At 44.4% G+C, this 27,633-nt stretch overlaps 1 protein-coding gene across 1 annotated transcript in view; it reads left to right on the forward strand.

Moving 5' to 3' along the window:
• Nucleotides 1-1,309: 1,309 nt before the first annotated feature.
• Nucleotides 1,310-27,633, forward strand: part of PCBP3 (poly(rC) binding protein 3) — a 33,256-nt gene continuing 6,932 nt past the window's right edge. Inside the window, exons 1-10 of the mRNA XM_073577515.1 lie at nt 1,310-1,396; nt 9,894-9,917; nt 11,511-11,543; nt 16,057-16,173; nt 16,468-16,599; nt 17,799-17,927; nt 19,421-19,564; nt 21,842-21,883; nt 22,784-22,862; nt 23,208-23,267. Coding sequence (XP_073433616.1) covers nt 1,328-1,396; nt 9,894-9,917; nt 11,511-11,543; nt 16,057-16,173; nt 16,468-16,599; nt 17,799-17,927; nt 19,421-19,564; nt 21,842-21,883; nt 22,784-22,862; nt 23,208-23,267 — 829 coding nt within the window. The 5' untranslated portion in view covers nt 1,310-1,327. The remainder of the gene's footprint in view (nt 1,397-9,893; nt 9,918-11,510; nt 11,544-16,056; nt 16,174-16,467; nt 16,600-17,798; nt 17,928-19,420; nt 19,565-21,841; nt 21,884-22,783; nt 22,863-23,207; nt 23,268-27,633) is intronic.

A 27,633-nucleotide genomic window follows, 5' to 3' on the forward strand; every position in this document is an offset into this window, starting at 1 on the left:
ATAATAAATAATAAAATAATAAAAGGATAGTTCATCAATACAAAAGTACTGGACAGCCCCTTTTAATAATTAAACTGAGGTCCATGTTTCTGGAATTTTTTTTGGTTATCTTGTTTGACCTCTTTTGGATTTTCGTTAGCATTTGGACATCTGATCTGTATCTTCCCTGCTTTTAACTTGTTGATCTTGATCTTCATCTTAAATAATCTTAGTGATCTCATGTTCCTTAAATGGAATGTATTATCAGAAAATGACCTGTGGTTTAAATCACGAGTCTGTCCGAGTAAAAAGAGAAACCATGAAATATTTGCGTCCGTATATTGGATCGCACTTCGCCATGCAAGTCGATGGGTCCGTCAAAAGAATCGGACTGAACTCAGATTACAACCAAGTGCGGCCTGATTTTCATGGACTGACAGAATGGAGAAATTTAGATCACATTCTGATCAAAATTTAATCAGAGTCTGATCAGACTGTGATTAGCATAATTGGACCGATTGTCTCGGAGGAGAGAAAATACAGTTGTGTGACCCTGGCCTTAAAATTAAATGTTCATTGTTATGAGATGCCAAATTGCACAACTTCAACTGGTAGACAATGTTATGGTCCTAAAGATTCATTTTACCCATGCCTTACAAGATTCCACAATATTTAGTATTTTAAAGTATTTTAATTTAAATCAGCACTCCTCCTCCCATCACAGTTTTTATCCGCTTAATATATTGCAGTCACCACATTATATAGCACTGTGTACTTACAATTGCTCATTTTGCCTTACTACCCAGTTAATTCTTCTGTTTTCCATTAGATCTATGACATCACGTGATTAATAACTGACTAGCTGAATCCTCCTAAGCGCTATGTAGAAACAGGAGGTCAATTTTCCATGTATGAGTCATGAGTCACTGCAAAAGTCTACGGCAGGAGGAAAGGAGGGAGCAACTGGGTCAGGGGTTGAAGAAGAAAATGATTCATAAAGGAAAAGAGACTTTGTGTTTCTACATCGAGCAGAGAAAAGAGAAAAATTGTCTGGGTAGAAAGGCAAAATGAGCAATTGTAAGGACATAGTGGTATGTAATATGGTGAGTGCAATATATTAAGAGGATAAAAACTGTGATGGGAGGAGGAGGTGTGCTTCTTTAATGGAAAGTAATGTGCACATTTTGTGAACTATTGGTGAACCAATAGTTTTGTATAATGAAAAAAGTCCCACACCTTACTATACAGATATCTTAGTTTAGTTAATTTTAGCTCTGCATATTATTCATTTTCGCTTATGTATTTACAATGCAGGTCACCCAAAGAACTGCAATTCTTCACATAAATAATGGAGTCTAAAGTCTCAGAAGGAGGTTTAAATGTCACCTTGACAATTCGTCTTTTAATGCACGGAAAAGTAAGTGATTAAAATATCTGCTCAGGACAATCCTTGAAGTTAATTTTACCACATCACATTTATACCTCATGCTGCTCTCTGTTGAATTTCTAACAATCATGCTACGAGTACTAAGGCCTCGCCGATTCATCAAGCCCTGCGATTTTTTTTCTCCGGTCTTGATTAGAGGGATCTGGTGGAGCCAGATGCTTCTGATTAATGAAGTGGTGCATGAATCTTCATGAAGCTGGAGTGTCTGAGGAGTGGCGTGCTCCTCCATGCACCTCACCACAAATCTTACTCCAGTCCATGACTGAAGTAAGATTTCTGTCTTAGGGAATGTCACAGCTGTGGCAGTCAAGCCTTCACCTTGCCCCTGTGCTGCCCCAGCTCCACCCATTTTGGCAGAGCGCTGAAAGAAAATGGAGTGAAAATGGCAAATGTTGTACAATTTTTGCACCACTCCGAGTTGCGCTAAAATTTTGTGACTTTTCATTTCACTTTTATTTTGGAATTATGGTGATATTTGTTTGATTAATTGTGACCTCAGTGTTTTATTGTGATTATCGCAATTCCCGCCTACTATAACCCGAGGAGTTAAAATATTAAGTTGACATAGTTCTGGGAGCATAAGAAGCAGCTCAAAAAATATACAGTACTGTAATACATACTGATTACACTTTTTTACATATTTTGAATAATTATCAAGTTTAGTTATGAAGTGAGCCATTTCTTAATAATTTTGATCTCCTGAATTCAAATCCGACAATGAAAATCTTTAGTTGGCGCTTGTTTCTATGATATGAAATAGTTTCCCTTTACTGCTACTTATAATTAATGCATAAAAGTTTCAGCACTTTGAAACATTATTATTTTTGCAAATATAAAGATGCAAAATATTGTGTTATGCCAATTTTCTGAGATTTCATTCAGAGGAAACTTACAAAAGTTAAAATAACTAAAGCATTTCTAATTGCACTACAAAATTTGGTCACCATTCAGTGACAATTCTTTTTTGCTTGTCTCTTGTACTCCTGCATCAAATCATCTCTTAGGCTAGATTCACAATGCGTTAGGGCATGAACTCATCAATGCAAAATGACCTGGGCGCCCCCGGAAGACAACAGTGGTGGATGATCGCAGAATAGTCTCCATGGTGAAGAGAAACCCCTTCACAACAGCCAACCAAGTGAACAACACTCTCCAGGAGGTAGACGTATCAATATCCAAATCTACCATAAAGAGAAGACTGCATAAAAGTAAATATAGAGGGTTCACTGCACGGTGCAAGCCACTCATAAGCATCAAGAATAAAAAGGCTAGACTGGACTTTGCTAAAAACATCTAAAAAAGCCAGAACAGTTCTGGAAGAACATTCTGTGGACAGATGAAACCAAGATCAACCTCTACCAGAATGATGGAAAGAGAAAAGTATGGCGAAGGCGTGGTACAGCTCATGATCCAAAGCATACCACATCATCTGTGTTATGGTCGGCGGAACGCACCTAATAAAAATAATACCAGGTGCGTTCGCCGCCCGGGGTCCACCGTGCGGTAGATGACAAGACCGCTGCTGGACAATGGCAGATACTCCAATGAGTGAAGTAGTGCGCTTGGGTTAACGTCACCCGAGCAGCTAAGGCCGGCTCTGTTCACGCACAGAAAACCTTTTAAGAAATAAATACAGAAACGCTGGCCTTGTTAAACGCACAAGGTAACCAGCGGGGGCATCGCAACCGCAAACACCAGTGGACTGCTAAGCACAGCGTGGCAGAACTGATAAGCGCAGGCGCGGCGGTAACTCACGCCGCTAGACGACGGTGCCGACAGGCGGACACCGGCGGGCGCTAGTGCTAGGTGCGGTAGCACAGTGGCAAATAGCTAGCCACTACCTGGAGCTGACTATACACACTCTGTCACCACTCGTAATATCAGAGGGCAGGGGTTTCATAATAAGTCATCCACCAGAACATGCATCCATCACCATTCACACATAGCATAGTAGGTCTACACTAGCGCATGGCCGAGCCGCCATGCGGGCTTTTATAGCCATGCGCTTCCGGGACCTTCCAGTAACCTGTGAAGAACCTATCAGATCCGACGCAGGACCTGGACATGTGACCCCTGCTCTCCACTGAGAGGACAAGTTGCGGGCATGCCCAGTAGCATGGCACAAGGACTTAGCCTCTGGAGCGGTTCTCTGCAGAGCAGGTTGCGCTACCATTGCTGCACCAGAGGTGGCAGCAACATCCAGGCTCACAGAACGAGTCTGGGCAGAATGCCTGGCTCGCCGTGATTGCTGAGCAGGAGTCTGAGCGGTCGGAGCGGAATGGGGGACCACCGGATGTCTGGCTCTGGATTCCTGCTGTGCAGCGTCAGGAATGCGACGCCTAACATTACCCCCCTCCTAAGGCCCCCGCCTCACTGCGCTCAAAGGCCGTGATTAGAAGAGGTGCGTGGATGTTTTCCACCGGCTCCCAGGTCTGAGCCTCGGGACCGTGACCCTTCCAATCCACCAAATAGAACTTTTTGCCATGCACAAACCTGCGCCCCACGATGGCATTAACCTCAAACTCGTCAGATGACAAGTCTGACGACCCGGCCGATGACTCGGAAAACCGGGCCATGTGAACTGGTTTGAGGAGGGACACATGGAACACATCTGAAATGGCTAAATGTGGAGGAAGAGCCAGGCGGTAGACCACCGAGCTAAGTCGCTCAAGGACCTTGAATGGTCCAATATATCGCGGCGCGAACTTGGGGGACTCGACCCGTAGTTTGATATTTCGGGTGGAGAGCCACACCATGTCGCCAGGGGAGAAGCTTGGAGCGGGTCGCCGATGCGTGTCGGCGAATGCCCTCATCCTTTCCTTAGAGGCACGGATAGCATCCTGAGTGCGGTCCCAAATGTCCCGTGCCTCCACTGCCCAGTCTGCCACCCTGGAGTCAGCGGAGGACACTGGCATCGGGACAGGGACGCGAGGATGTTGGCCGTAATTTAGGAGGAAAGGCGTCTGACCCGTGGAATCAGCCACTGCATTGTTTAGGGCAAATTCAGCCCAAGGTAGCAAGGATGCCCAGTCATCCTGTCTGGCAGATACAAAATGCCGTAGGTAGGTGACCAAGGTCTGATTGGCTCTCTCGACCAAGCCGTTCGTCTCGGGATGGTAAGCGGAGGACAGATTGAGCTCGATGCGAAGTAAACTGCAGAGCTCCCTCCAGAACCGAGACGCGAACTGGGGGCCTCGGTCACTCACGATTTTGTCCGGCATACCATGTAACCGGAATACGTGCTTTATGAACAAAGTGGCAAGACCACGAGCGGAAGGCAACCGTGCGAGTGGCACCAGATGCACCATTTTGGAAAAATGGTCGGTGACCACCCAGATGACCGTACTGCCACCAGACTTGGGCAGGCCAACCACGAAGTCCATGCCAACCATCTCCCAAGGTCTATCCGCCACTGGCAGGGGATACAACAGCCCTGCCGGCCTCTGTCTAGAGGGTCTGTTCCGAGCACACGAGACACATGCTTGCACGTACTCCTTAACATCTCGAGCCATATGTGGCCACCAGTATGACCTTGCCAGGAGTTCAGTGGTCCGTTTATTGCCAAAATGACCACCCACCCTGGAGGCATGTGCCCAGGCGAGGACCTCTGGCCGTAGCTGAGGAGGCACCAAGGTCTTGCCTGGTGGCACTGACTCGAGAGCGACTGGAGCCACGGTCGTAAAACTCTCCGGCGGGAGAATTAACCGAGGCTCAGCCTCTCCTTCCTCTGCTGAAACCACCGAGCGGGAGAGAGCATCCGCACGGACGTTCTTTTCTCTTGAGAGATAGTGCAGGGTGAAGCGGAAGCGAGAAAAGAAAAGCGACCACCTAGCCTGACGGGAGTTCAGGCGCTGGGCCGTCTGCAAGTAGACCAGATTTTTATGGTCTGTGTATACCTGGAAGGGAAACCGAGCCCCCTCCAGGAGATGTCTCCACTCTGAAAAGGCCAACTTCATGGCTAGTAGCTCCCTGTCACCGATGGAGTAATTCTTCTCCGCCGGTGAGAAGGTCTTTGAGAAGAAGCATGGATGCTTCCGACCTTGAGCGTCCTTCTGGAAAAGGACTGCTCATGCACCGACGGAAGAGGCATCTACCTCCAGAATAAACGGTTTATTCACATCGGGACGATGTAATATGGGAGCGCCGGCAAAATGCGATTTTATAGCCGAGAAAGCCTTGGAGACCTGTTCCGACCAAGCATTGGGGTTAGCTCCTTTCTTGGTGAGAGCAACCAAAGGAGCCACCAGTGTGGAAAAATGTGGTATAAACTGGCGGTAGTAATTCACGAACCCCAAAAAGCGCTGCACCGCTTTGAGGGAATGGGGTTCCTGCCAGTCCATTACCGCTTGTAGTTTGGCAAGATCCATGGCCAGCCCCTGGGCCGAGATGATATAGCCCAGGAACGGCAAGGACTCTTGCTCAAACTGACACTTCTCCAGCTTGGCAAATAGAGAGTTCGCCCGCAGACGGTCGAAGACCCTGCAGACGTCTCTCCGGTGGGTAGCCAAATCTGGCGAAAAGATGAGTATGTCATCGAGATAGACCACCACCGATGTAGAGAGCATGTCGCGGAAGACGTCGTTGACAAAATCTTGGAAGACAGCTGGCGCATTACAAAGGCCAAAGGGCATAACCAGGTATTCATAATGGCCATCCCTGGTATTAAAAGCTGTCTTCCATTCGTCTCCTTCGCGAATGCGGATCAGGTTGTATCCCCCCGCAGATCTAATTTTGTAAAGATCCGGGCCCCCCGCAACCTGTCAAATAACTCAGAGATCAACGGTAGAGGGTATTTGTTTTTAACCGTGATAGCATTGAGACCTCTGTAGTCAATGCAGGGACGTAACTCTCCGTTCTTCTTCTGTACGAAGAAGAACCCTGCGCCAGCCGCTGACACCGATTTTCTGATAAAACCCCTAGCCAGGTTCTCCCGGATATATTGAGACATAGCCTCTGTCTCAGGGAGTGATAAAGGATACACACAGCCTCGGGGAGGTTCTGTGCCTGGCAGGAGATCAATCGGGCAATCATAGGGACGGTGCGGCGGGAGCGTCTCCGCAGACTTCTTAGAGAAGAAGTCCGCGTACTGGTGGTAGGGCTTGGGGAGCGCGGAGACATCCGCAGGCACTTCAGTGGAAGCCGCCTGAACACTGCCCCTCAGGCACCTTCCCTCACAGTCCTTGCTCCATCCCAGTATATTCCCCAAAGCCCAATCAATGTGAGGGGAATGGCAACGGAGCCAGGGAACTCCAAGAAGCACCTGGTCGATGCCATCTGGCAGAATGAGCAGGGACAGAATCTCACGATGAGAGGGTGAGATAGAGAGCCCAAGTGGAGCTGTCTGATGGGTCACCTGAGAGGGTAACGGGGCACCGTTAACCACCCTGATGGTCAGAGGCTGTGGTAATAATACCAGGGGGATAGCGTGTTTCTGGGCGAAGATAGAGGACATAAAATTTCCCTCGGCCCCAGAATCCACGGTAACCTCTGCCTCCCAAGTGGAAGACCCACTGTCTAAGATACCCCGGAATACTGGTTTGGATGAGAAGGGTTTCATATTGGACTGCCCACCACCTACGGCCACTAGTCGTGGGCATTTTTTCGCCCGCAGAGGACACGTGCTGGCCGGGTGACCAAACTGGCGGCACTGATAACAACGTACCGAGCTTCGCATCGGCCGTGGCTTAGAGCCGGTGCGAGACACCTCCATGGGTTCGGAGGGCGAAAGCTCCTGAGCCAGATAAGTTAGCGGCTTGGAGAATGTGGGAGCCAAATTAACCCTTCGTCTGGGTTGTGCACGTTCCAACCCGCGCTCCGTGAACCGGAGGTCAATGCGGGTGGAAACTGCAATCAATTCCTCCAGACTTGTGGGAACTTCTCTAGTGGCTAAAGCATCTTTCACGTGCTCAGCTAACCCACTCCAAAACACCGGGACTAATGTTTTGTCCGGCCACTCTATCTCGGAAGCCAGTGTCCGGAACTGGACCGCATAGTGGCTAACCGAGAGTGAGCCCTGTGTTAGGGATAGTAGTTGGAGTGAGGTATCGTGTGTGATCCGTGGTCCCAAAAAGACCTGCTTCAGGGCCGCAAGGAACTGAGCAGGACCCTGAACCACGGGATCACCACGCTCCCACAGTGGCGTGGCCCACTGTAATGCCCGGCCAGACAACAAGGAGACAATAAACCCCACCTTAGCCCACTCTGTAGGGAACCGTGCAGCCAGCAACTCCAGCTGAATAGAGCACTGGCTGACGAATCCCCTACAGGTGGCGCTGTCACCTGAAAACTTGTCGGGGAGCGGGAGGCAAGAGATTGTCGGCGTGGGCGAGATTGTGGGCACACGTGTGACAGCCTCTGCGACTGTCTGGGTAGCAGCTAGTGCAGCATTCGCAGCTGAGTTGGCGCTCTCGATAGCCGTCAACCTGCTCTCCAGCTGCCGGATGTATCGCTGCAGCTGCTGCAGGTCTGCCATTACCAGCCAGACCCTGGCGCTAGTGTAATGTTATGGTCGGCGGAACGCACCTAATAAAAATAATACCAGGTGCGTTCGCCGCCTGGGGTCCACCGTGCGGTAGATGACAAGACCGCTGCTGGACAATGGCAGATACTCCAATGAGTGAAGTAGTGCGCTCGGGTTAACGTCACCCGAGCAGCTAAGGCCGGCTCTGTTCACGCACAGAAAACCTTTTAACAAATAAATACAGAAACGCTGGCCTTGTTAAAGGCACAAGGTAACCAGCGGGGGCATCGCAACCGCAAACGCCAGTGGACTGCTAAGCGCAGCGCGGCAGAACTGCTAAGCGCAGGCGCGGCGGTAACTCACGCCGCTAGACGACGGTGCCGACAGGCGGACACCGACGGGCGCTAGTGCTAGGTGCGGTAGCACAGTGGCAAATAGCTAGCCACTACCTGGAGCTGACTATACACACTCTGTCACCACTCGTAATATCAGAGGGTAGGGGTTTCATAATAAGTCATCCACCAGAACATGCATCCATCACCATTCACACATAGCATAGTAGGTCTACACTAGCGCATGGCCGAGCCGCCATGCTGGCTTTTTATAGCCATGCGCTTCCGGGACCTTCCAGTAACCTGTGAAGAACCTATCAGATCCGACGCAGGACCTGGACGTGTGACCCCTGCTCTCCACTGAGAGGACAAGTTGCGGGCATGCCCAGTAGCACGGCACGAGGACTTAGCCTCTGGAGCGGTTCTCTGCAGAGCAGGTTGCGCTACCATTGCTGCACCAGAGGTGGCAGCAACATCCAGGCTCACAGAACGAGTCTGGGCAGAATGCCTGGCTCGCCGTGATTGCTGAGCAGGAGTCCGAGCAGTCGGAGCGGAATGGGGGACCACCGGATGTCTGGCTCTGGATTCCTGCTGTGCAGCGTCAGGAATCCGATGCCTAACAATCTGTAAAACATGGCGGAGCCAGTGTGATGACTTGGGCATGCATGGCTGCCAGTGGCACTGGGTCACTAGTGTTTATTGATGATGTGACACAGGACAGAAGCAGCCGAATGAATTCTGAGGTATTCAGAGCCATACTGTGTGCTCAGATCCAGCCAAATGCAGCCAAACTGATTGGTCGTCGTTTCACACTACAGATGGACAATGACCCAAAACATAAAGCCAAAGCAACCCAGGAGTTTATTAAATCAAAGAAGTGGAATATTCTTGAATGGCCAAGTCAGTCACCTGATCTCAACCCAATTGAGCATGCATTTCACTTGTTAAAGAGTAAACTTCAGACAGAGGCCCACAAACAAACAGCAACTGAAAACCACCGCAGTGAAGGCCTGGCAGAGTATCAAAAATGAGGAAACACAGCATCTGGTGATGTCCATGAGTTCAAGACTTCAGGCAGTCATTGCCAACAAAGGGTTTTCAACCAAGTACTAGAAATGAACATTTTATTTACAATTATTTACTCTGTCCAATTACTTTTGGTCCCTTTAAAAACAGGGTGGCACATGTTATGGAGCTGAAACTCCTAAACCCTTCATCCAATTTTAATGTGGATACCCTCAAATGAAAGCTGAAAGTCTGAACTTCAACTGCATCTGAATTGTTTTGCTTAAATTCATTGTGGTAATGTCTAGAACCAAAATTAGAAAAATGCTGTCTCTGTCCAAATATATATGGACCTAACTGTACATCATCACTGATATTTGGTTTTCTGAAAAAAGTCCCCCATTTTAACCATTGTATTACATTTTGCTCATTTGAATGGAATAGTCTATGGTATTTGTGGACATAAGACACTCATTAACTAATTTTCTGGCTTATTGCCATCTAACATAGACTGAAGGAAGGTTATGCGTCCATGTACCCATGATTAATAACAGTCCAATTATATATGACATGACCTAGTTGTAATTACATATATTAGGTATAATTAATTCAATATATTTACAGTGCTTAATTTTTAAATGAGCTAATATTAATTTTTTATTTGATACAGGAAGTTGGAAGCATAATTGGCAAGGTAAGACCCACTTCATAGTAACATTTCAAATAACATTTATTTATGTATCTGCGTATGGAAAAAATACATTTAGAAATATTTATTAATGAATTTATGTTTGTATTAAAAAAATCATACAAAAATGTAGATTATGAAAAACAAGTGAAAAAGTCTATATAAAGAAGGTCAATTGAATCAATAGATAAGTGGAATTTGCTAAATGATACAGGGGCGGACACAGACAGAAGAACTGTGCAAGAACAGTACTTGTGTGAAGGAGAGAATGGCTAATGACATCAATTATTAAATTTACAAGCGCTAGTTCACATGTGGTGTGGCAAGATGGCGTCTACATCCTGGAACTACACCCTGGAATCCTTGGAATGTGAGGTGGATACACTGAAGACCATATAAGGAATAGACATAACATGGACCTATCACAGACTGATATAATGCACAATGCCCTCTTCCTACCTGCTACATGATCTTTTGTTGTTCATACTAATAAAGTCCAGATCTGTGCCAGCTCTTGCTGAGAGAGGAGCACAAATCTGACCTTGCATCCGATGTATTTCTTCTATGCATGCACTTGGCTCATATTTATCAGGTCAGTGGCAGGCAATCACTAAGAACTCACCTTAAGAGATCACCCTAACACATGGGCCCTTTGTAGTCCTATTATGTGGCTGTGACAGAAGATGTTTGCTGCTTTGGAGATGGAAGTGGGCCGTTCCCTTCTAGGGCCCCTTTGCAGCAGCACAGATTGTACCACAAGAATGTCAACCCCTAAAATAGCAGCGGCATACTATTTATAAGAACAAGAATGACTCTGTAAAATATCCTCTGATAGGAGAGTAAGTCCCTGGTTTTAACAAAAATAAGAAGATAAGGTTTGAACATATTGAAATCCAACTGCCCAATCCTTCACTCCCTTGACATCTCCCAAGTGGGGAAGATGGGGAGGCCCTCATACATAGTAGATGACTGTCCAGCCCCAATTAAGAGCCAGTGTTAATGTGGGCCAGGGGTGCAGTTACAGCTGCCGCTCTGCATATTCAGTGATGACTGAACCCATGCCGGTGTCGCCCCCGTGACTGAAACCAGAGGAACACTGTATGGGGAACAAAGTTCATTTTCTCCCTGCAGCGTTCGGCTAAGTGCAGGCGCCAGGCAGGTTAGTAATACTATTACCTGCAGATTAACCCCATATCTGCAGGTTAATAGCGTTTTTCCTGGTGAGACAGGTTCCTTTTAATGGTCTGCTTCGATTAACAACTTATTGGGATTTTAGTTCAGGTGGTGAAATTGACTATTTAGTTAAAAAAATTCCGATCCTATTGTAGCACATTGATATATTCCATATTATAGTAATGTAAAAAATAATAGTAAAATGCTGCAGATCCACACTGAAGAAAAAAGGTTCTACAAAGTAAAAGTCTGAACTTCATTAGGAGTCAGTTTTTTGTACTTGGGTTTACCCTACATAATACAAAATGTATATGATTTTGAAAGTCCTTGATGAAAAGCAAATACTTTCCTTCCAAGACTGATCACCATGTGTAAGATTGAACACTTATAAAACTGGTAATAAGATTTTATTTTTGTTTTCTTTAGAAAGGAGAAACTGTAAAAAAAATGAGGGAAGAGGTAAGTGGTATCAGAAAATCTCGGTTCCGCCAATCCTAGGTGTACTGGTTCTGATTCTTCCTGGGTGTCCCACCGGTCTCCACTTCTTGCCCCGACAATGAAATCTCTGACTTGGAGAGGTGCCAACATGTCTGCAACTAGTGTCTGCCTTCAGCATTGATCTGTGATGGGCAGTACGGTAATTAGCTGAAGCAGTTACATTTCTGGGTCAAGAAGGCAGTACAGGACAAAGAGACCTGCTGGAAACCCTAGAACTGTTTGGGCATCAGTAAAGTGTTACTAATTTTTTTTTTTTTGCCTGGCTGGAAATAGATCATGCAAATATTTCTGACACATTCTTTGGGTTTTGTCGTCACTGAGCACAGAATTCTCTATTCAGATTTTTTTTCTATATTTTAATTAAAGTCGATAAAATAAATCTTTAATGCAAATGAATGCAAAAAGCAAATGCATCTATCTGCAGTAATTTACATATTGAAATCTGCCTGGAGCCAGTCAAAAAAATGTGAGGACATCTGTTCTGTCTTACATAGAAATGCTCCAAAGGATGAGGAGCAAAGTGTACAACGATCCCTCTGCTCAGATCAGCATTCTGATCTACTTCAGGGTCTCATTTTCTATTTTCTCTTTTATGGAACATGCCTGTATTTTGCCAAATTGGAATTGGTCAAAATATGAAGATAACAATTTGGAAAAAGAAACATTTTTCAATTTGCCTTTAATTCTGTCCCGCTCACTCAGTTCGTGTTGCCGTTTCCTAGAGCAACATGAAGCTCTGACAGGACTTTTCATATTTATTTTGAACTAATTATTATAAATGTTATTAATTACTGTAAACCTACCATTGACTAGTTATAGGACACAGTGTTTTGTTATGTACTGTGAGCTAGGAGTCCACGGCCTTCTTACTACATAATTAGTGGAGCATCGGACCTGTGACCCCGGTTACCATTACAAGCCTTCCGTACTCTGCCTAAAAGCCAACAGAGAAGTGTCCTGTCAATTGAAGTCTATAGGATTAATTAAAGAGCCAAGCAAGCAGAACTGCAGAGGAAAGAGCATTCCAGCAGATATGTGCAGCACCAGAGGAGCCTTGTTCATAACATTGGAATTTGATGTTGTATAATATGTAAGTGTTGAGTGTTTTAGCGATTAAGAAGGAGGATGTTCAGTATCTCGATATAAATGAGATAAAAGAAATATAGCAAATGAGAAGCTTTTCAGATGAAAATAAGAAACCTTTTAGGATTTACTTACATTATAGGGGTTAAGCCCCCGTCACACATAGCGATCTCGCTAGCGAGATCGCTGCTGAGTCATAAGTTGTGTGACGCAACAGCGATCTCACCAGCGAGATTGTTGTGTGTGACAGCGATCAGTGACCGGCCTGCCTGCCGGGTATCGCTGATCGCTGTTGAAAGGTCTGGATATTTTTGGGGTTGCTGGTCAGCACGCATCGCTGCGTGTGACAGGGGTGAGACCAGCGACCAGCAAGCAGGAGATGGTAACCAAGGCACACATCGGGCTACTAATGGGTGCGCAGTGCCTAGAAACCCGATGTGTACCTTAGTTACCAGCGCGCTGATGCAGGGAGCTGGTAACCAAGGTACACATCGGGTTTCTAAGTGACGCATGCCCCTTAGAAACCCGATGTGTACCTTGGTTACCAGCTCCCTGCATCAGCGCGCTGGTAACTAAGATACACTGCGGGTAACTAAGCGACGTGCGTCGCTTGTTACCCGCATGTCGCTGGTCCTGATCGCTGGTGAAGCTGCCTGTTTGGCAGCTCACCAGTGATCAAGTAGCGACTCACCAGCGATCCTGACAAGGTGATGTCGTTGTCGGGATCGCTGGTGAGTTGCTATGTGTGACGGGGCCCTTAGTCTTTCCCAATACGGATTCTAGAGAAATGTTTGTATTAGAAATGTGCTCTTTCAATCAGCTGTAAAGTATACAAGCTTCTCTGTCGGCATTTAACAAAAACGCTAGAAGTAAACTGATTGGGGGATTGATCCCTTTATTTGCAAGGGGATCGTTCCAACCTGTTGCCAGGTGAGCCTGAAGGCCAGATCACAGTGTCTTGTGTCATGTTGTCTGGAAATTAATGGTGAAAATGCCTAATAGTAACTAATGCTTTTTTGCATCACATGTTATCCAGATGAATTGCATCAAGGTCCAAAAATTGAGTCTGATGCAATGGATATATGTGAATGCACCCTTAGAAAGAGAAAAACAAGTTGCAATCTGGCACAATGGGAAAAGGTAAAAACGTTATCTTTATTGAATAACCATCTCAATAAAAATTCATAAAAAACAAATAGGAAATGAAAAAGCACACATTGCAGCCTTACGCATTTTGGACTACTTCAAGTCCTTCATGAGAACCAAAGAGGGAATGAAAAAGCACACACATGGCAGCCGTACGTGTCTTGTACTCCTAAGGGTCTTTAATAATCCTCTGATAAAACCTTTGTCTTTTTTGAGTAATCATCTCAATAAAAATTCATAAAATCAAAAAACATACATCTTGCATCCTACGCCTTTCGGGCTCCTAAGAGTCCTTAGTCAGAGGATTAATCCTTAGAATCAGTGGATTAATGACTCTTAAGAGTCCGAAATGCATAGGAATACCATTGGTATGTTTTCTTTAATTTCTTTTTGGTTTTTATTAATTTTTTTAGATGGCTATCTCTATATATAAAAATGAATGTGTGTGTGTCACCAGCCAATCACAAAGCATCTTTCATTTCACCAGAAAGAAGCTGCTGTTTTCCTTGCAAACAATCACTAAGCATCTCTCATTTTACCAGAGCTGGTTAAAAGTAGCTGAGCTGTGATTGGTTGCTATGACCAACAGTTTTCCCACTTGACAACACCTCAGCAGACACTGACATGGTGGGAGAAATATAGCATCCCTTTGAACATAAGCTCCCAGCCATTGTCTGCCCCCCTGAAAGGAGCAGAGAGCACATGACAGAAATGAATCCCCTCTTCCCTCTTAAAGGGATCATTGGTATGGAAGTCAGAGCAAATCCATCCAGCGCTTTGGTACTGACCCCAGGCCTTTCTTAAAGGGACCTACGGTATGGAAGTCAGGGCAAATCCATCCAGCGCTTTAATTCTGACCCAAGGCCTCTCTTAAAGGGATCCCCGGTATGGAAGTCAGGGCAATTGCCTTCAAATGCTCTGGTACTGACCCCAGGCTCTCTTAAAGGGATCCCCGGTATGGAAGTTAGGGCAAATCCACTCAGCGCTCTGGTTCTGACCCAAGTCCCCTCTTAAAGGGATCCTTGGTACGGAAGTGAGGGAAAATCCACTCTGCGCTTTGGTACTGACCCCAGGCCTCTCTTAAAGCGATCTCCGGTATGGAAGTTGGGTTAAATCCCTCAGCGCTCTGATTCTCACCTCAGGCATCTATTAAAGGGATCATTGGTATGGAAGTCAGAGCAAATCCACTCAGCGCTCTGGTTCTGATGTCAGACCTCTCAGGGATCCCCAGTATCGAAGTTAGGACTGTTCCACTCAGCGCTCTGGTTCTGACTCCAGGCTGACGGGATGATGTGGGATATTAGTGATAGTGGTCCAGTGGCTCTGGCTGATGGGATGATGTGGGATATTAGGGGTAGTAGTCCGGTGGCTCTGGCTGATGGGATGATGTGGGATATTAGGGGTAGTAGTCCGGTGGCTCTGGCTGACGGGATGATGTGGGATATTAGGGGTAGTAGTCCGGTGGCTCTGGCTGATGGGATGATGTGGGATATTAGGGGTAGTAGTCCGGTGGCTCTGGCTGACTGGATGATGTGGGATATTAGGGGTAGTAGTCCGGTGGCTCTGGCTGATGGGATGATGTGGGATATTAGGGGTAGTAGTCCGGTGGCTCTGGCTGACGGGATGATGTGGGATATTAGGGGTAGTAGTCCGGTGGCTCTGGCTGACAGGATGATGTGGGATATTAGGGGTAGTAGTCCGGTAGCTCTGGCTGACGGGATGATGTGGGATATTAGGGGTAGTAGTCCGGTGGCTCTGGCTGACAGGATGATGTGGGATATTAGGGGTAGTAGTCCGGTAGCTCTGGCTGACGGGATAATGTGGGATATTATAGTGAATGTGGCTATGTAGAGTGGGCGGGGCTCTACACTCAGCTTTATATATATAGATATAATCATTATAATTTGTTTGAACTAACCGTAGTTAGTTACTATGCCCGGGCAGCGCCGGGCTCTTCAGCTAGTACAATATAAAATTTTTACCCTTTTCCATAATGCCGGATTGCATTTTTTTCTCTATTTGATAAGTTCTCTCGAAGATACTGTCCTGGATAATATCGAGCTTAGTGGAAAGAAGGACGATCTTCTCGTTACCAGTCTTGGATAATTCTCCGTATTGATTGCTTGTAGACACCGACATCCAGTCCAATGTTTGAGGTTCATTGTTGAGCGATCCTAAACACAAACACTTTTTAGATTCCATAGTTTTTGATGCTGTTATTAAAAAATAAATTCTTATAACTTAGAGTGGAGCACGGATTAACATTTCAGAAGGGAATTGCCCTGAAAGGATTGTCACCATCACTGGACCAACTGATGCTATTTTCAAGGCGTTCGCTATGATCGCTTATAAGTTTGAAGAGGTAAGAGTTTTACATCACTATTATAAGCTTTTACTTCTCCCCTAACTGAAAAATGGTTTATTGTTTTCCTGGATTTAGATCCAATGTGGATTGGTTGCGGACTACAATAGTGGAGCTCCAAACGTCAGTCTGGGGAATAGGTTTAAGAGGGTAACATTGAGGGGAGCACATAGAGCTAAATATAAAATTAACTCTTATTTTTTAATGAATTATCAACAATATATTCATGAACAAGAAGTTATGTATTCTGGTTATTTAGATCTCTACAGTTTTAGATGTTTTATTTCTTTTTAGGACATCATAAATTCCATGAGTAACAGTACTGCAACGAGCAAACCTCCTGTCACTTTAAGACTTGTAGTTCCGGCAAGTCAGTGCGGATCTCTGATTGGAAAAGGTGGTTCCAAGATCAAAGAAATTAGAGAGGTACCGTATGTGCAGTGGGAATGCTGAGCGACTTCATCATGTCTCATTTTAGGATAGTTATTGTATTATTTGCTTTTCTAAACTATTAATTAATTGTGTAAAGAGGAGCTGTCACCGGGTGAAAAATGGCCAGTTTTTATTGTTATCTTACTCCTCCTACTTGTCAACTTTTTTTTTTAAATCCACCATACAATTCCACAGATATGAGCCTTTTTATTCAATGCTAATTTTTATGGTCTTTTTCAAGGGAGAGGTGCTCGCAAGGCAGTAATGCAGAGAAGTCAAAAGAAACGCCTCACAGAATACTTTGACCAATGCCCCTTTGGTAAAGACCATAAAAAGCAGCACTAACTAAAAAGATCCTTGTCTCCCAAACTAAATGGGGATTTAAAAACAAACAAACCAAGAAGCAGGAACAAAACAAAAGCAAATAGAAGCCACTTTTGACTCGGTGTCAGGTCACCTTTAAAGTATTTATAATGACATTGGTGTGACACTGAGTCACTACTCACTGGAAAGCTGTGAGATAGGGTAGTCAGGAAGTCTGAGGTCAGATACCAGGAGGGCTCATAGTACAAAGGGGTAAGTTAAGGCATGGTCAGGAAACAGTCCAGGGTCAAATGCCAAGAGGGTACATCAAAACTAGGGAGTACAACAAATGGATATTCAGAGGCCACGTCTGGGGTCAGATACCTGAAGCCAGAGAAAATCAAAAGCAGAAGGGTGAATCCACAAGAGAAGTCACAACAAAACCAAAGTCCGGCATCAGGGTCAGAGGAAAGAGACACAGGGCTAAGCAATCACATCCAGCTTAGGCAAAGCTACAACTGACTCTGACTATGAACAGCTAGCCAGCTAAATACCTTGCAAATGATTACAGATGGGAGGCACTTGAGGAAATGTCCACAGATTAAACCAGATAGAGCAGCAGGGCTGTCAATCAAAATGCTGACAGCCCAGCATGCCCCAGGATCAGATAAGATGACTGGACTGTCACTCACAAAACTAAAAGTCCAGCACACTCCAGATTCCATAGGACAGCTGAGCTGTCAATCAGAGCATCCCTAGGCAACTGTCAGTTATGAAACTGTGACAATTGGGATGACAATGCTATATCATGATCATGAAGGCAGAAGGGTCAATGAAGGAAAGTGATCCAACCAGTCTTATGTTGAAATTTATTCTCTTTTTCTGTGCAGTCTACAGGAGCTCAGGTGCAGGTGGCTGGGGACATGCTGCCTAACTCCACAGAGCGTGCGGTAACAATTTCGGGGACCCCTGATGCTATTATCCAATGCGTGAAGCAGATTTGTGTAGTGATGTTGGAGGTACAGTGTGTCGGCGTAGCGGTAATGTATACAACACCAATCCACATATGTTCAGCACCAGCCTTATAAGAAAGATACTAAACTAATTCTATGTAGATTTATCATCCCAAAGGACAGTGCTCCCTATGGCGCTGATAGTGTAGTCACAGTCTAACGTAAGCCAAGCAGAACCTGCAGGTGAATAACAGCAGTGTATTGATCTGGACCACAAGTAATAGATTACTGCATAGTTTTCTATCACGGCCTTTGGGAAAACTTTGTGACAACATTCAGTTTTATCTTCAGTTGAAATATCAATGTTTCATGTAAAAAGACTTTACATTGTAAAGTTTAGTAAGTCAATCACAGACTGTATTCCTAAAGAAAAAGCATCTGCACAGAAGTGCATTAGACGCTCAGATAATCTGCAATTATTTGTCTTCCCCATAAATAATTTCCATAATTTACACATCTTTAGGGGTTTTATGCCATAATCTCCTCTCTGAACAGTGTTGTTAGAAAATGTGGAACTGACATGGTCATAAAAACAGAAATGTTCTACTCAGTTACCAAGTGTAAAGGCTCTTACAAGTCTCTCCAGTTGATGTAAAACATGCTTAACATCCTAACACTCCTGTACGAATAATTTTCTTTATTCTTAAGATTTGTTGTTGTTTCGGTTATAAAAGATTACAAGGACCAAACTAGTGTCCAAATGCATCCAGAGGCAGAACTCGAAGGGACACTTGCGTGTTATTATGAGCCTCTGGACTCCAAAGCAAATCAAGCAGCTCATATGGTGGCTACATTCACGGAAGCAATATAGGACACGTATATCATGAGTGATAATACAATTCATGAAACAAGTTGAGGTTTCTTTTCCAAAAAATGTATCAATGCTCGACCAATCAATCCTAAAGTGGTAGTTAAAGGACAAGACTGGACTTTTATGTTGTTGGCCTATCCTTAGAAAAAGTAATCGTAGGATCATATAAAATTGGTAATGGGTCGACACTCGACTTCCCCACCGACCAGCCCTTTAATTTCAGATGGATATAAACAGTGTTACCTATTTATACACTTTGTATTATTTTTAGTAATGAGCGGACGTGCTTGGATAAGGTGTTATCCTCCATGCTCGGGTGCTAACTGAGAATTTTCGGCGTGCTCGAATAATATGTTCAAGTCCTCGCGGCTGCATGTCTCGCGGCTGGTCGATAGCAGGGATTGCCTAACAAACAGACAATCCATGCATATGTTGTGACTGTCGAACAGCCATGAGACATGCAACCGCGTGGACTCTAACATATTTTTCGAGCACGCCGAAGACACTTGGTTAGCACCTGAGCATGCTCGGATAAATATCTTATTCAAGCACGTTTGCTCATCACTAATTATTTTAGGATCTGTAGTTTTATGATCCTAAAATAATTTTTTTACCAAGTGGCTATTGTTGTTTTTGGTGAGGGGGGGTACTCTAATATTATCTCTCCCTCTCCTATCCCTTTTCCTAGTCCCCACCGAAAGGTGCCACCATCCCTTACCGTCCAAAACCCGCCTCCGCCCCTGTCATTTTTGCAGGTGGTCAGGTAAGAGCGGATCCGCTGGGCGCCTCCACTGCCAACCTCAGCCTATTGCTGCAGCACCAGCCTCTGCCCGTTAGTTTACTAAAATTTTCTTGCATGTTTTCTCGTCCTTCAAGTTATCACTCATCAAGAGTGGATCATTAGCTCTAAGACTCTGCAGTCTTTATAATGCAGGCGGCAGAAAAATCAGTTTAATGTGATGTCTAGAACGTAAAACTTTGCTTCTGAAAGAGAATGATTCCAGTAAGATATTGGATTGATCCCTATCAATTTTGACTTTCCCATGTGCATGGGGCTTTATACAGTATACCGTATTTTGCCAATATGGTCTGACAGTGTGACTTAAAGTTAATGATCCCTCATCCTCTGCATGAATGGTTGGTTGGGTAAATTCAGTGTCATGGTTGCATGCAACATAATTAGGGAACTAAAGGGACTAATCCTAATAGTTTTGTTATCTTAATGACATCTAAATTGTAACTATGTTTAGAACAGTTCAACTCATGAGCAAAGTGTCAAGCAGAAAGAATCGAATCTAGCACAGACTTTATTTTAATGATGGTTCAAACATTTATGCATGAATTATTTATTACTAGTCATTTACATAGTAGCAACATTTTCCCATAGGGAAAAAAAAGAGGAATGACAAATTTATTAGTGGGTATCAAGGATTTGTCTTAAAAAAAGTAATATACAATAGTTTGGATGAAAATGAACAAACATTAATCCTATAGAACCAAAATGAAATATATAATAAAAAGCAGCCTATTGTTTAAATCATTTTTTGTGTTAAATGTATTTTCTTTTATATTTTTTTTTTACATTAATTGTTTTTCATAGTTCAGTCTGTATTAAACAAAATTGAAACCTTGTAATTTTCATACTGATTAATGGGGGTATGTTGGACTTATACTATCTGTAGTTTACTGGAGACTTTTCAGAAGTCTCATTATCATCACAGGTAGGATTACAATGACAGGTGATACTTCCTATACAAAGCTGATAAGACACCATCCGCCAATCACGATAAACGAGGTCACAGCTGATCCTGCTCTCCCTCCTTTCACAATGACCATTGCACTCACTCATTAGATGCTTCAGTACAAAAGATAGGATCTGAGTCACCTTATTGCTGCTAATGCACATGTGAATTACCTAATAGAACAGGAAGTGTGAGTCTAGAATTACTCTAGTGGCCAGCCTGGAAATTGTAAGATTTTTTCATACATATTATATGTAAAATAACAGAAAAATACACGCAGACACACACATACACACTCATATATATATATGAAATATTTAAATATATATTATATATACATATATATTTTATATTATTTTTTTCTTACATACATATACATATATATATATTACATATATATTTTATATTATTTTTTTCTTAAATACAAAACATAAAAAATTGTTTTAAGCAGTACGTCAGTGTTTGATGGCACAATCCGTTTATAGATACCGCAAACTCAATATTTTGTCACTTTTCTGACAGATCAGAAAACGGCAATACACTATAGTAAACACTAGATGTCACTATACTCCCTGGCATGAGAATAATTAGCGCGCACTCAGTTTTACCTCCTTTCATCAAGATCATATTTTCTTTCATCTTTTATATGTATATAAATCAAGAATTAACTTATGTAAATAAATTAAAATGTTTAATATTGTCCCATTCAGCTTGATGGAAAATCTTTTCATTTAGGACTTTTGTTACTCCACAAACATGACAACTTTTGCCCCTTTTGAGGGAGTTGTTCAACTTTCTTTTCTCATCAGTGGAAAGGGAGAACAAAAGAGCTCTTTTGTTCTCCATGTATCTGTCCACATATTATCACTCAGGTCCGGCTTCTTGGTCGCAGGATTATTACTTCTATACGGTTCTACACTGTAATCTCACCTAAGTACTATAGACATCCTACCACCATTAAGTATCCCTTTGTTGCCTCTGTTTGATCGTCACTGGAAAGGTTGCGTTCATTTTGAGCATACATTTCTTTCCACTGGCGTTTGACTATTTGTTGCACAACAGCATGGAATCCCTTAATGACTGCAATAAGTGGCAACTTTTAGCCACGTTGTGGACATACTAAGCCGCACATATTGTGCATGGGATTGTCAGTCCTACTGATAACATTTGTCATCCTCTTATTGCCTTATTCTTGTGTTTTCTGAGAATGGAAAGCATGCATGATTCTACATTAGGAAATAGATGTGAAATGTTTCGTTGTAGGTCCCTGGGTCATGTAGGACTCATCCATGGTCTTCTACTCTTTGGCTATGACTATATTTCCATATCTATATACCTCTCTGATTTTATTTCCCCTTCTGTTTCAGGCCTATTCTATCCAAGGACAGTACGCAATCCCCCACCCTGATGTGAGTTCTCATCTCTCATTTTCTATCACCCTCCTCTTCCTTACACTTTCTTCCCCAGCATGCTGATGTTGCTGATAATTAATATTAGCTGATAATATTAATATGTCTGAGATGGGAGCTCTGTATTTGTTACTCGATGGGCTGCCATGGAACGTGCGTCACAATGGAAAGAGGACTTGGCTCCATCAGGTTTACGCTTCTTAACTGACAAAAATAAATAAATGCAACACAAATGAGCATAAAATTATGCCCCATTATGGGAACATAAAAAATATATGCTCCATCACAGAAATATTTGTTAATTTCATCAAAGTTTTAAAGGAGTTATCCGGTGAAAGCAAGCTATGTGCTATCCATTGGGTAGGTGATAACTTGTTGATCGGTGGGGGTTTGAGCTATGGGACCCACACCAAATGGTAGAACTAGGTCATTTTGTCCCCATTAAAATGGAGCAGCAGCACCCATATGTGATTTGTGCTCTACTCGTTCTCTATGGGGCTGCTTAGCTTTATGCTTGACGTTTTCCGGCAGCTCAAAAGAAGACAAATAGAGCGGCAGTCGGGCATCTCACCTGCTGCTTAATTTTGTAACTAGGATAAAGGTACCGCAATGGGGTAAAAATTGTCCCTTCGATCCTCACCAATGTAAGTTATCACCTATTTTATGGATAGGTGTTAACTTGCTTTCACTGGACAACCCCATTAAGGGGGGACTTGTCAGGTCACATGCTTATTGTCATTTTGGACCAAGCTCTTTTCTTCTCTACATTGTGTGTGTATGTCCCATGGCAACCTGGTGATTTGTTTTCTTTTATTATTTGACTCTGTTTTCTTGTGCCTGTGACTTCTTGTACTCTCTAACAATAACCTTCTTAGTTCTAATGTCCCTCCTACCCCTCAGCAGTTGACCAAGCTCCACCAGTTGGCCATGCAGCAAACCCCCTTTACTCCCCTCGGACAGACCACCCCTGCTTTCCCTGGTACGTACCCAACTTTCCCGTTCTAGAGTCTTCCTTCTTTTCTCTTCTCACGTCTCAGGCATTTCATTTTTTTGTTCATTTATTGTTTTTTTATGCACTAATTTCTTTTTTTTTAATACACTGTGCATAGTAATGTTCTGATAACTCCATCAGCTTGCACTCTATAATAAGTGGTTGGGTGTTAGATAACTTCTGGTGGTTCTTTGGTAGACATAGTCATCTGTATTTAGAAGTAATGCCGGATTTATTCCATTTTCTCATCAATTTATGAGCTTTTTTAGATGATGCAAAAGATTAATATCCTCAAGGGCAAGAACGTTCAATATATCTCTTCTTTCTCCTTAGGAGAAAAGCTGCCCTTACATTCCTCTGAAGAAGCTCAAAACTTGATGGGCCAGTCAGCAGGTAACACATTCATATCAGAAGTAGATCTATTTAATATTGTAGGAGTCTCCACTATTTGACCGAAAGTTAATTGGGTGGATGACCTTTATGTAAAATATGCATCTTAACAAAATTAGGAGTACACTAGAAGATTGTGGACCAAATATAAAGAGTTGGAAGGTGGTGGAGACACATTTTACATATCATTCTCGTATCAATCACAGATTTAATAATGATCCATCCTAAGAATCCTATATACACTTAAAGAGTAGCCGTCATTTTTATTTTTTATATATTTATTAATAGTACACATGAATATAAGAAACTTTATAATATATATTACTAGAGAAATCTCTTTCTTTGTCCTCATGAACTGATCAGCCATTTCAAAATTTCTAAATTCACAGGTAAAATGTGTATTTAGTAAATACAATTTTTCCCATTACTGAGATAGGAGATGATAGTTGGTGCTCATAAAGTTCTATGGAGAACTGTAACTGTCCTTCCAGGATGTTACACACCGGTCCTGGGTATCCCAGGGTCTGCTCCCTTCTTTAGGGTCCACTGCCCTCTGTTGTGCTCCACGTCGGGTTTTGCAGGTTGTACAGTGTTGATCAAGAACATCATCTCCCTAGACCTATCTAAGGCCCATTGACAACCACACCCGTTGGATTGAGACTCTAGTGTTCCTTGTTGGGTGTGCACCATTATCTGTACTATTGTGTTTCAATTTGCATCCATCCCTGATGGGTTCCTCTCCATCTGTCCATCTTTAACTGAGTTTAAAGTTATTCTTAGTCCCCATGGCATCCTCTGGAAGCTGCCCCAAAGCCTGGGGCTAGTGTGCCTACCCGGACCAGAGGCTTAGCAGGTCCAAATATAAAGAGAATGGGCTATAAGAAGCCCCGGCCAGCTCACCAACCACAGCCGGAGCACGGAATCTCATCTGGACCCAACGATGTGTGGATGAAGGCAGAAGAAAAAAAAAAAGGTCGTTCCAGCTTCTTAAAATTTCTTGCTTTATTAGGTTAAAATCAAAATGACAGCATGACGGCGTTCTCCCCGCAGCAAGCAGAAGTGCTGGGAGGCACTGAATCAGCTATGCGTTTTGATCCAAGCAGGATCTTTTTCACAGCTTGGATCGAAACGCGTAGCTGATTCAGTGCCTCCCAGCACTTCTGCTTGCTGCGGGGAGAAAGCCGATATGCTGTCATTTTGATTTTAACCTAATAAAGCAAGAAATTTTAAGAAGCTGGAACAACCTTTTTAATTCTTCTGCTTAGCAGGTCTACCTCATCTGGTGAGCCTTTACACAGGAGAACTTGCTGCAGAATATCTGAATGAATCTGTGTCACTCTCGCACCTTGGCTGATTGGCGCGAGCCGGGGGGTTCTGGCACCACTGTGCCACAGACCAGACTACCCTGGAAGGGGCATGACTAAGACAGCTGTCTTGGTCTTCTCTGGAGCCTCCAATGGTGAGGTCAGGTTTGTGCAGCGGGCAGCTGCCAGGTGCCATTCCAGGGTGGTGTCTGGCCGTGACTGCTGATCCCACTCAGGGACAGGACACCTGGTTAGGTGCGAGTGACAGGCAGGCTGAGACACAGGGCAAGCAGGCACGGCTGAGACACAGGGCAAGCAGGTACGGCTGAGACACAGGGCAAGCAGGCACAGCGTGATACACTGGCAGGCAGACACGGCTTGGAAACACAGGGCAGGCAGGCACGGGCGAGACAGAGAAGGCTAGCACAGACGAGATACAGAGCAGGCTGGCATGGACTGAGACACAGAGCAGGTGGGCACAGACTGAGACACAGGGTAGGCGGGCATGGACTGAGACACAGGGCTGGTGGGCACGGCCTGAGACACAGGGCAGGCGGGCATGGCCTGAGACACAGGGTAGGCGGGAATGGCCTGAGACACAGGGCAGCGGGCACGGTCTGAGACACAGGGCAGGTGGGTACGGCTTGAGAAACAGGGCAGGCTGGAGTGATGTATGACAGAACAGGGTTGGACCGGTTCACACAGGAAGTGCAGATACAGATACAGGCAGGAGTGCGGAGTAGGCGGAGCCGCAGGAGTGTGGAGTAGACGGAGCCGCAGCAGTGCAGAGTAGGCGGAGTACAGACAGGGAGGACACAGGGAAAGACACAGCAGGGAAAGGAACCACAGACAAGGAGGCTGACAGACAGAGGTAGGACAGGGTTCAGACATGGAAACAGTACGAGACAAGGTACAGGGACCAAAGTATACACAGATACAAAGCTAGGCTTAGACCAAGACACGACAAGGAGTAATGGCACAGGGACCAGGAAATACTGCCTCCTGGAGGCGGCAAGACAGGTGCAAGACAAAGCTGAGACAAGACAGATACCAGGATATTCTGCCTCCTGGAGGGCAGTCAGAGAAGTACTAGGCAATGTACCAAGACACAGAGATTAGGCACAAAGCTTCCACAGAAGGCAAGACATAGGACAGGGCCTGACTAACTCAGCAGCAAGAAACTAACTGAGTAGAGACATTGCACAGGCACCCTGACTCCATAAGAAGCAGAGTTCAGGCGCTGCCCCCCCACTATACACACAGTCAGGAAACATGAACACAGCAGACAGGCGACAAGGCAAGGAACAGGTAGTAAACAGAAATCACAGCATGGCTTGGAGCAGTGAGCAAGTTGATGAGTGGGGAATGGGAGGCCATGCAGCGATGCCAGCAGGGTTGTTACAATGTGCTTCTAGTTCCTTCCTTCTACCATCTCGATAGAATTTTAAAAGCATGAACTGTCATCTCCTATCTCAGTAATGTGAAAGTCTGTTTTCACTGAATACAGATTTTAGGCTAGTTTCACACTAGCGTTACTGGGCGCAGCGCAGGGCCACCACTAAGCTCCGCCCCCGGCCACACCCCCTCGGTCAGCTCCTCCTCTGATCGCATGACGCTGCATGTGATCAGCGTCCCCTACATTTAGCGTTGGGTACACTGTTCGTGCGTTGGCACACTTTTGCCGGCGCATCCGCCCTTTTGGTGCTGCGCCGAGCGCACAAAAATGCAACACAGTGCGTTTAGCGCACTTCAGCACAGCGCCAAAAGGGCGTATGCGCTGGCAAAAGTGTGCCAGTGCACCACCAGTGTACCCAACGCTAAATATAGGGGACGCTGATTGCATGCAGTGTCATGCGATCAGAGGAGGAGCTGACCAGAGGGGGCGCAGCTGGGGCGGAGCTTAGCGGCGGTCGTGCGCTGCGTCCAGTAACGCTAGTGTGAAACTAGCCTTACACGTTTTATCCATGAACACAGAATGAAAGATCAGTCCTGGAGATGACAGAAGCACATCTCTCTGGTAAGATATATTACAAAGTTTCTTATTTTCATATGTACTATTGATTTATTAAATAAAAAATTCAATGGCTGTTACTCTGTAAAGAGGCCATGTCATTTGCCATAAAATATAATATTTTAATCTGGTCTAAATGCCGCTGTTCTCAAGAATTATGGCATTATTTAATTCTGGTCTGGTGCTTTTTCTATTCCTGAGATATGGTCCATCTTCCCTGGATATAAATCTGTTTTTTTTTTTTTTTTTATAGCCAACTGGGCGTTAAGGCTGTGTGCACACGATGCAGATTTACAACGGTTCCGCAGCGGATTTTACCGCGCAGAAACGTTGCATATCCGCATTGTGATGTACAGTAGCCTTAAAATCAATGTAAAAAAAAAAAACGCTGTGCAGACGCTGCGGATTTTTCCGCGCGGTTTTCCCGCGGTACAAAATCCGCAGCATGTTACTTCTTTTGTGTGGTTTTCCATCTCCCCTGTCACCAAATCCGCAGGGGGAAAACCACGATGGAAAACCGCACAAAAACCGCATGAAAACCGCATGAAAAATAGGCCTTAGGCTGAGTGCAGACGTACTTTTTGGCCCTGCGGATTTTTCCGCGCAGAATGGAAGAAATCCGTAGGTCAAATGACCTGCATTTTTCCTGCAGATTTCTTCCATTTTTCATGCGGTCCGCAGCGTCTGCACAGCGTTTTTTTTTTTACATTGATTTTAAGGCTACTGTACATCACAATGCGGATATGCAACGTTTCTGCGCGGTAAAATCCGCTGCGGAACCGCTGCAAATCTGCATCGTGTGCACACAGCGTAAGACTTCCATTTAGAGTTAAGGACTACACCCACTTGTCTAAAAAAGACTGGATTGATATACTGTATAGAGAAGAGAGGGCCATATCTCAGGATCAGAGAGGCAAAGGAACAGAAAAGCAACCCCAAATTCAGAACTGCAGCATGAAACCAGTTAAAAAACATATCAATGGCAAGTAATGAGACTTCTTTAAGTTTTTATTAAATAGTCTGACCATTTCACAGTAAAATATTCCAACAATTC

Source organism: Dendrobates tinctorius, unplaced genomic scaffold (genome assembly GCF_039654945.1).
Source record: "Dendrobates tinctorius isolate UK_male_01 unplaced genomic scaffold, ASM3965494v1 ptg000056l, whole genome shotgun sequence".
NCBI lineage: Eukaryota > Metazoa > Chordata > Amphibia > Anura > Dendrobatidae > Dendrobates > Dendrobates tinctorius.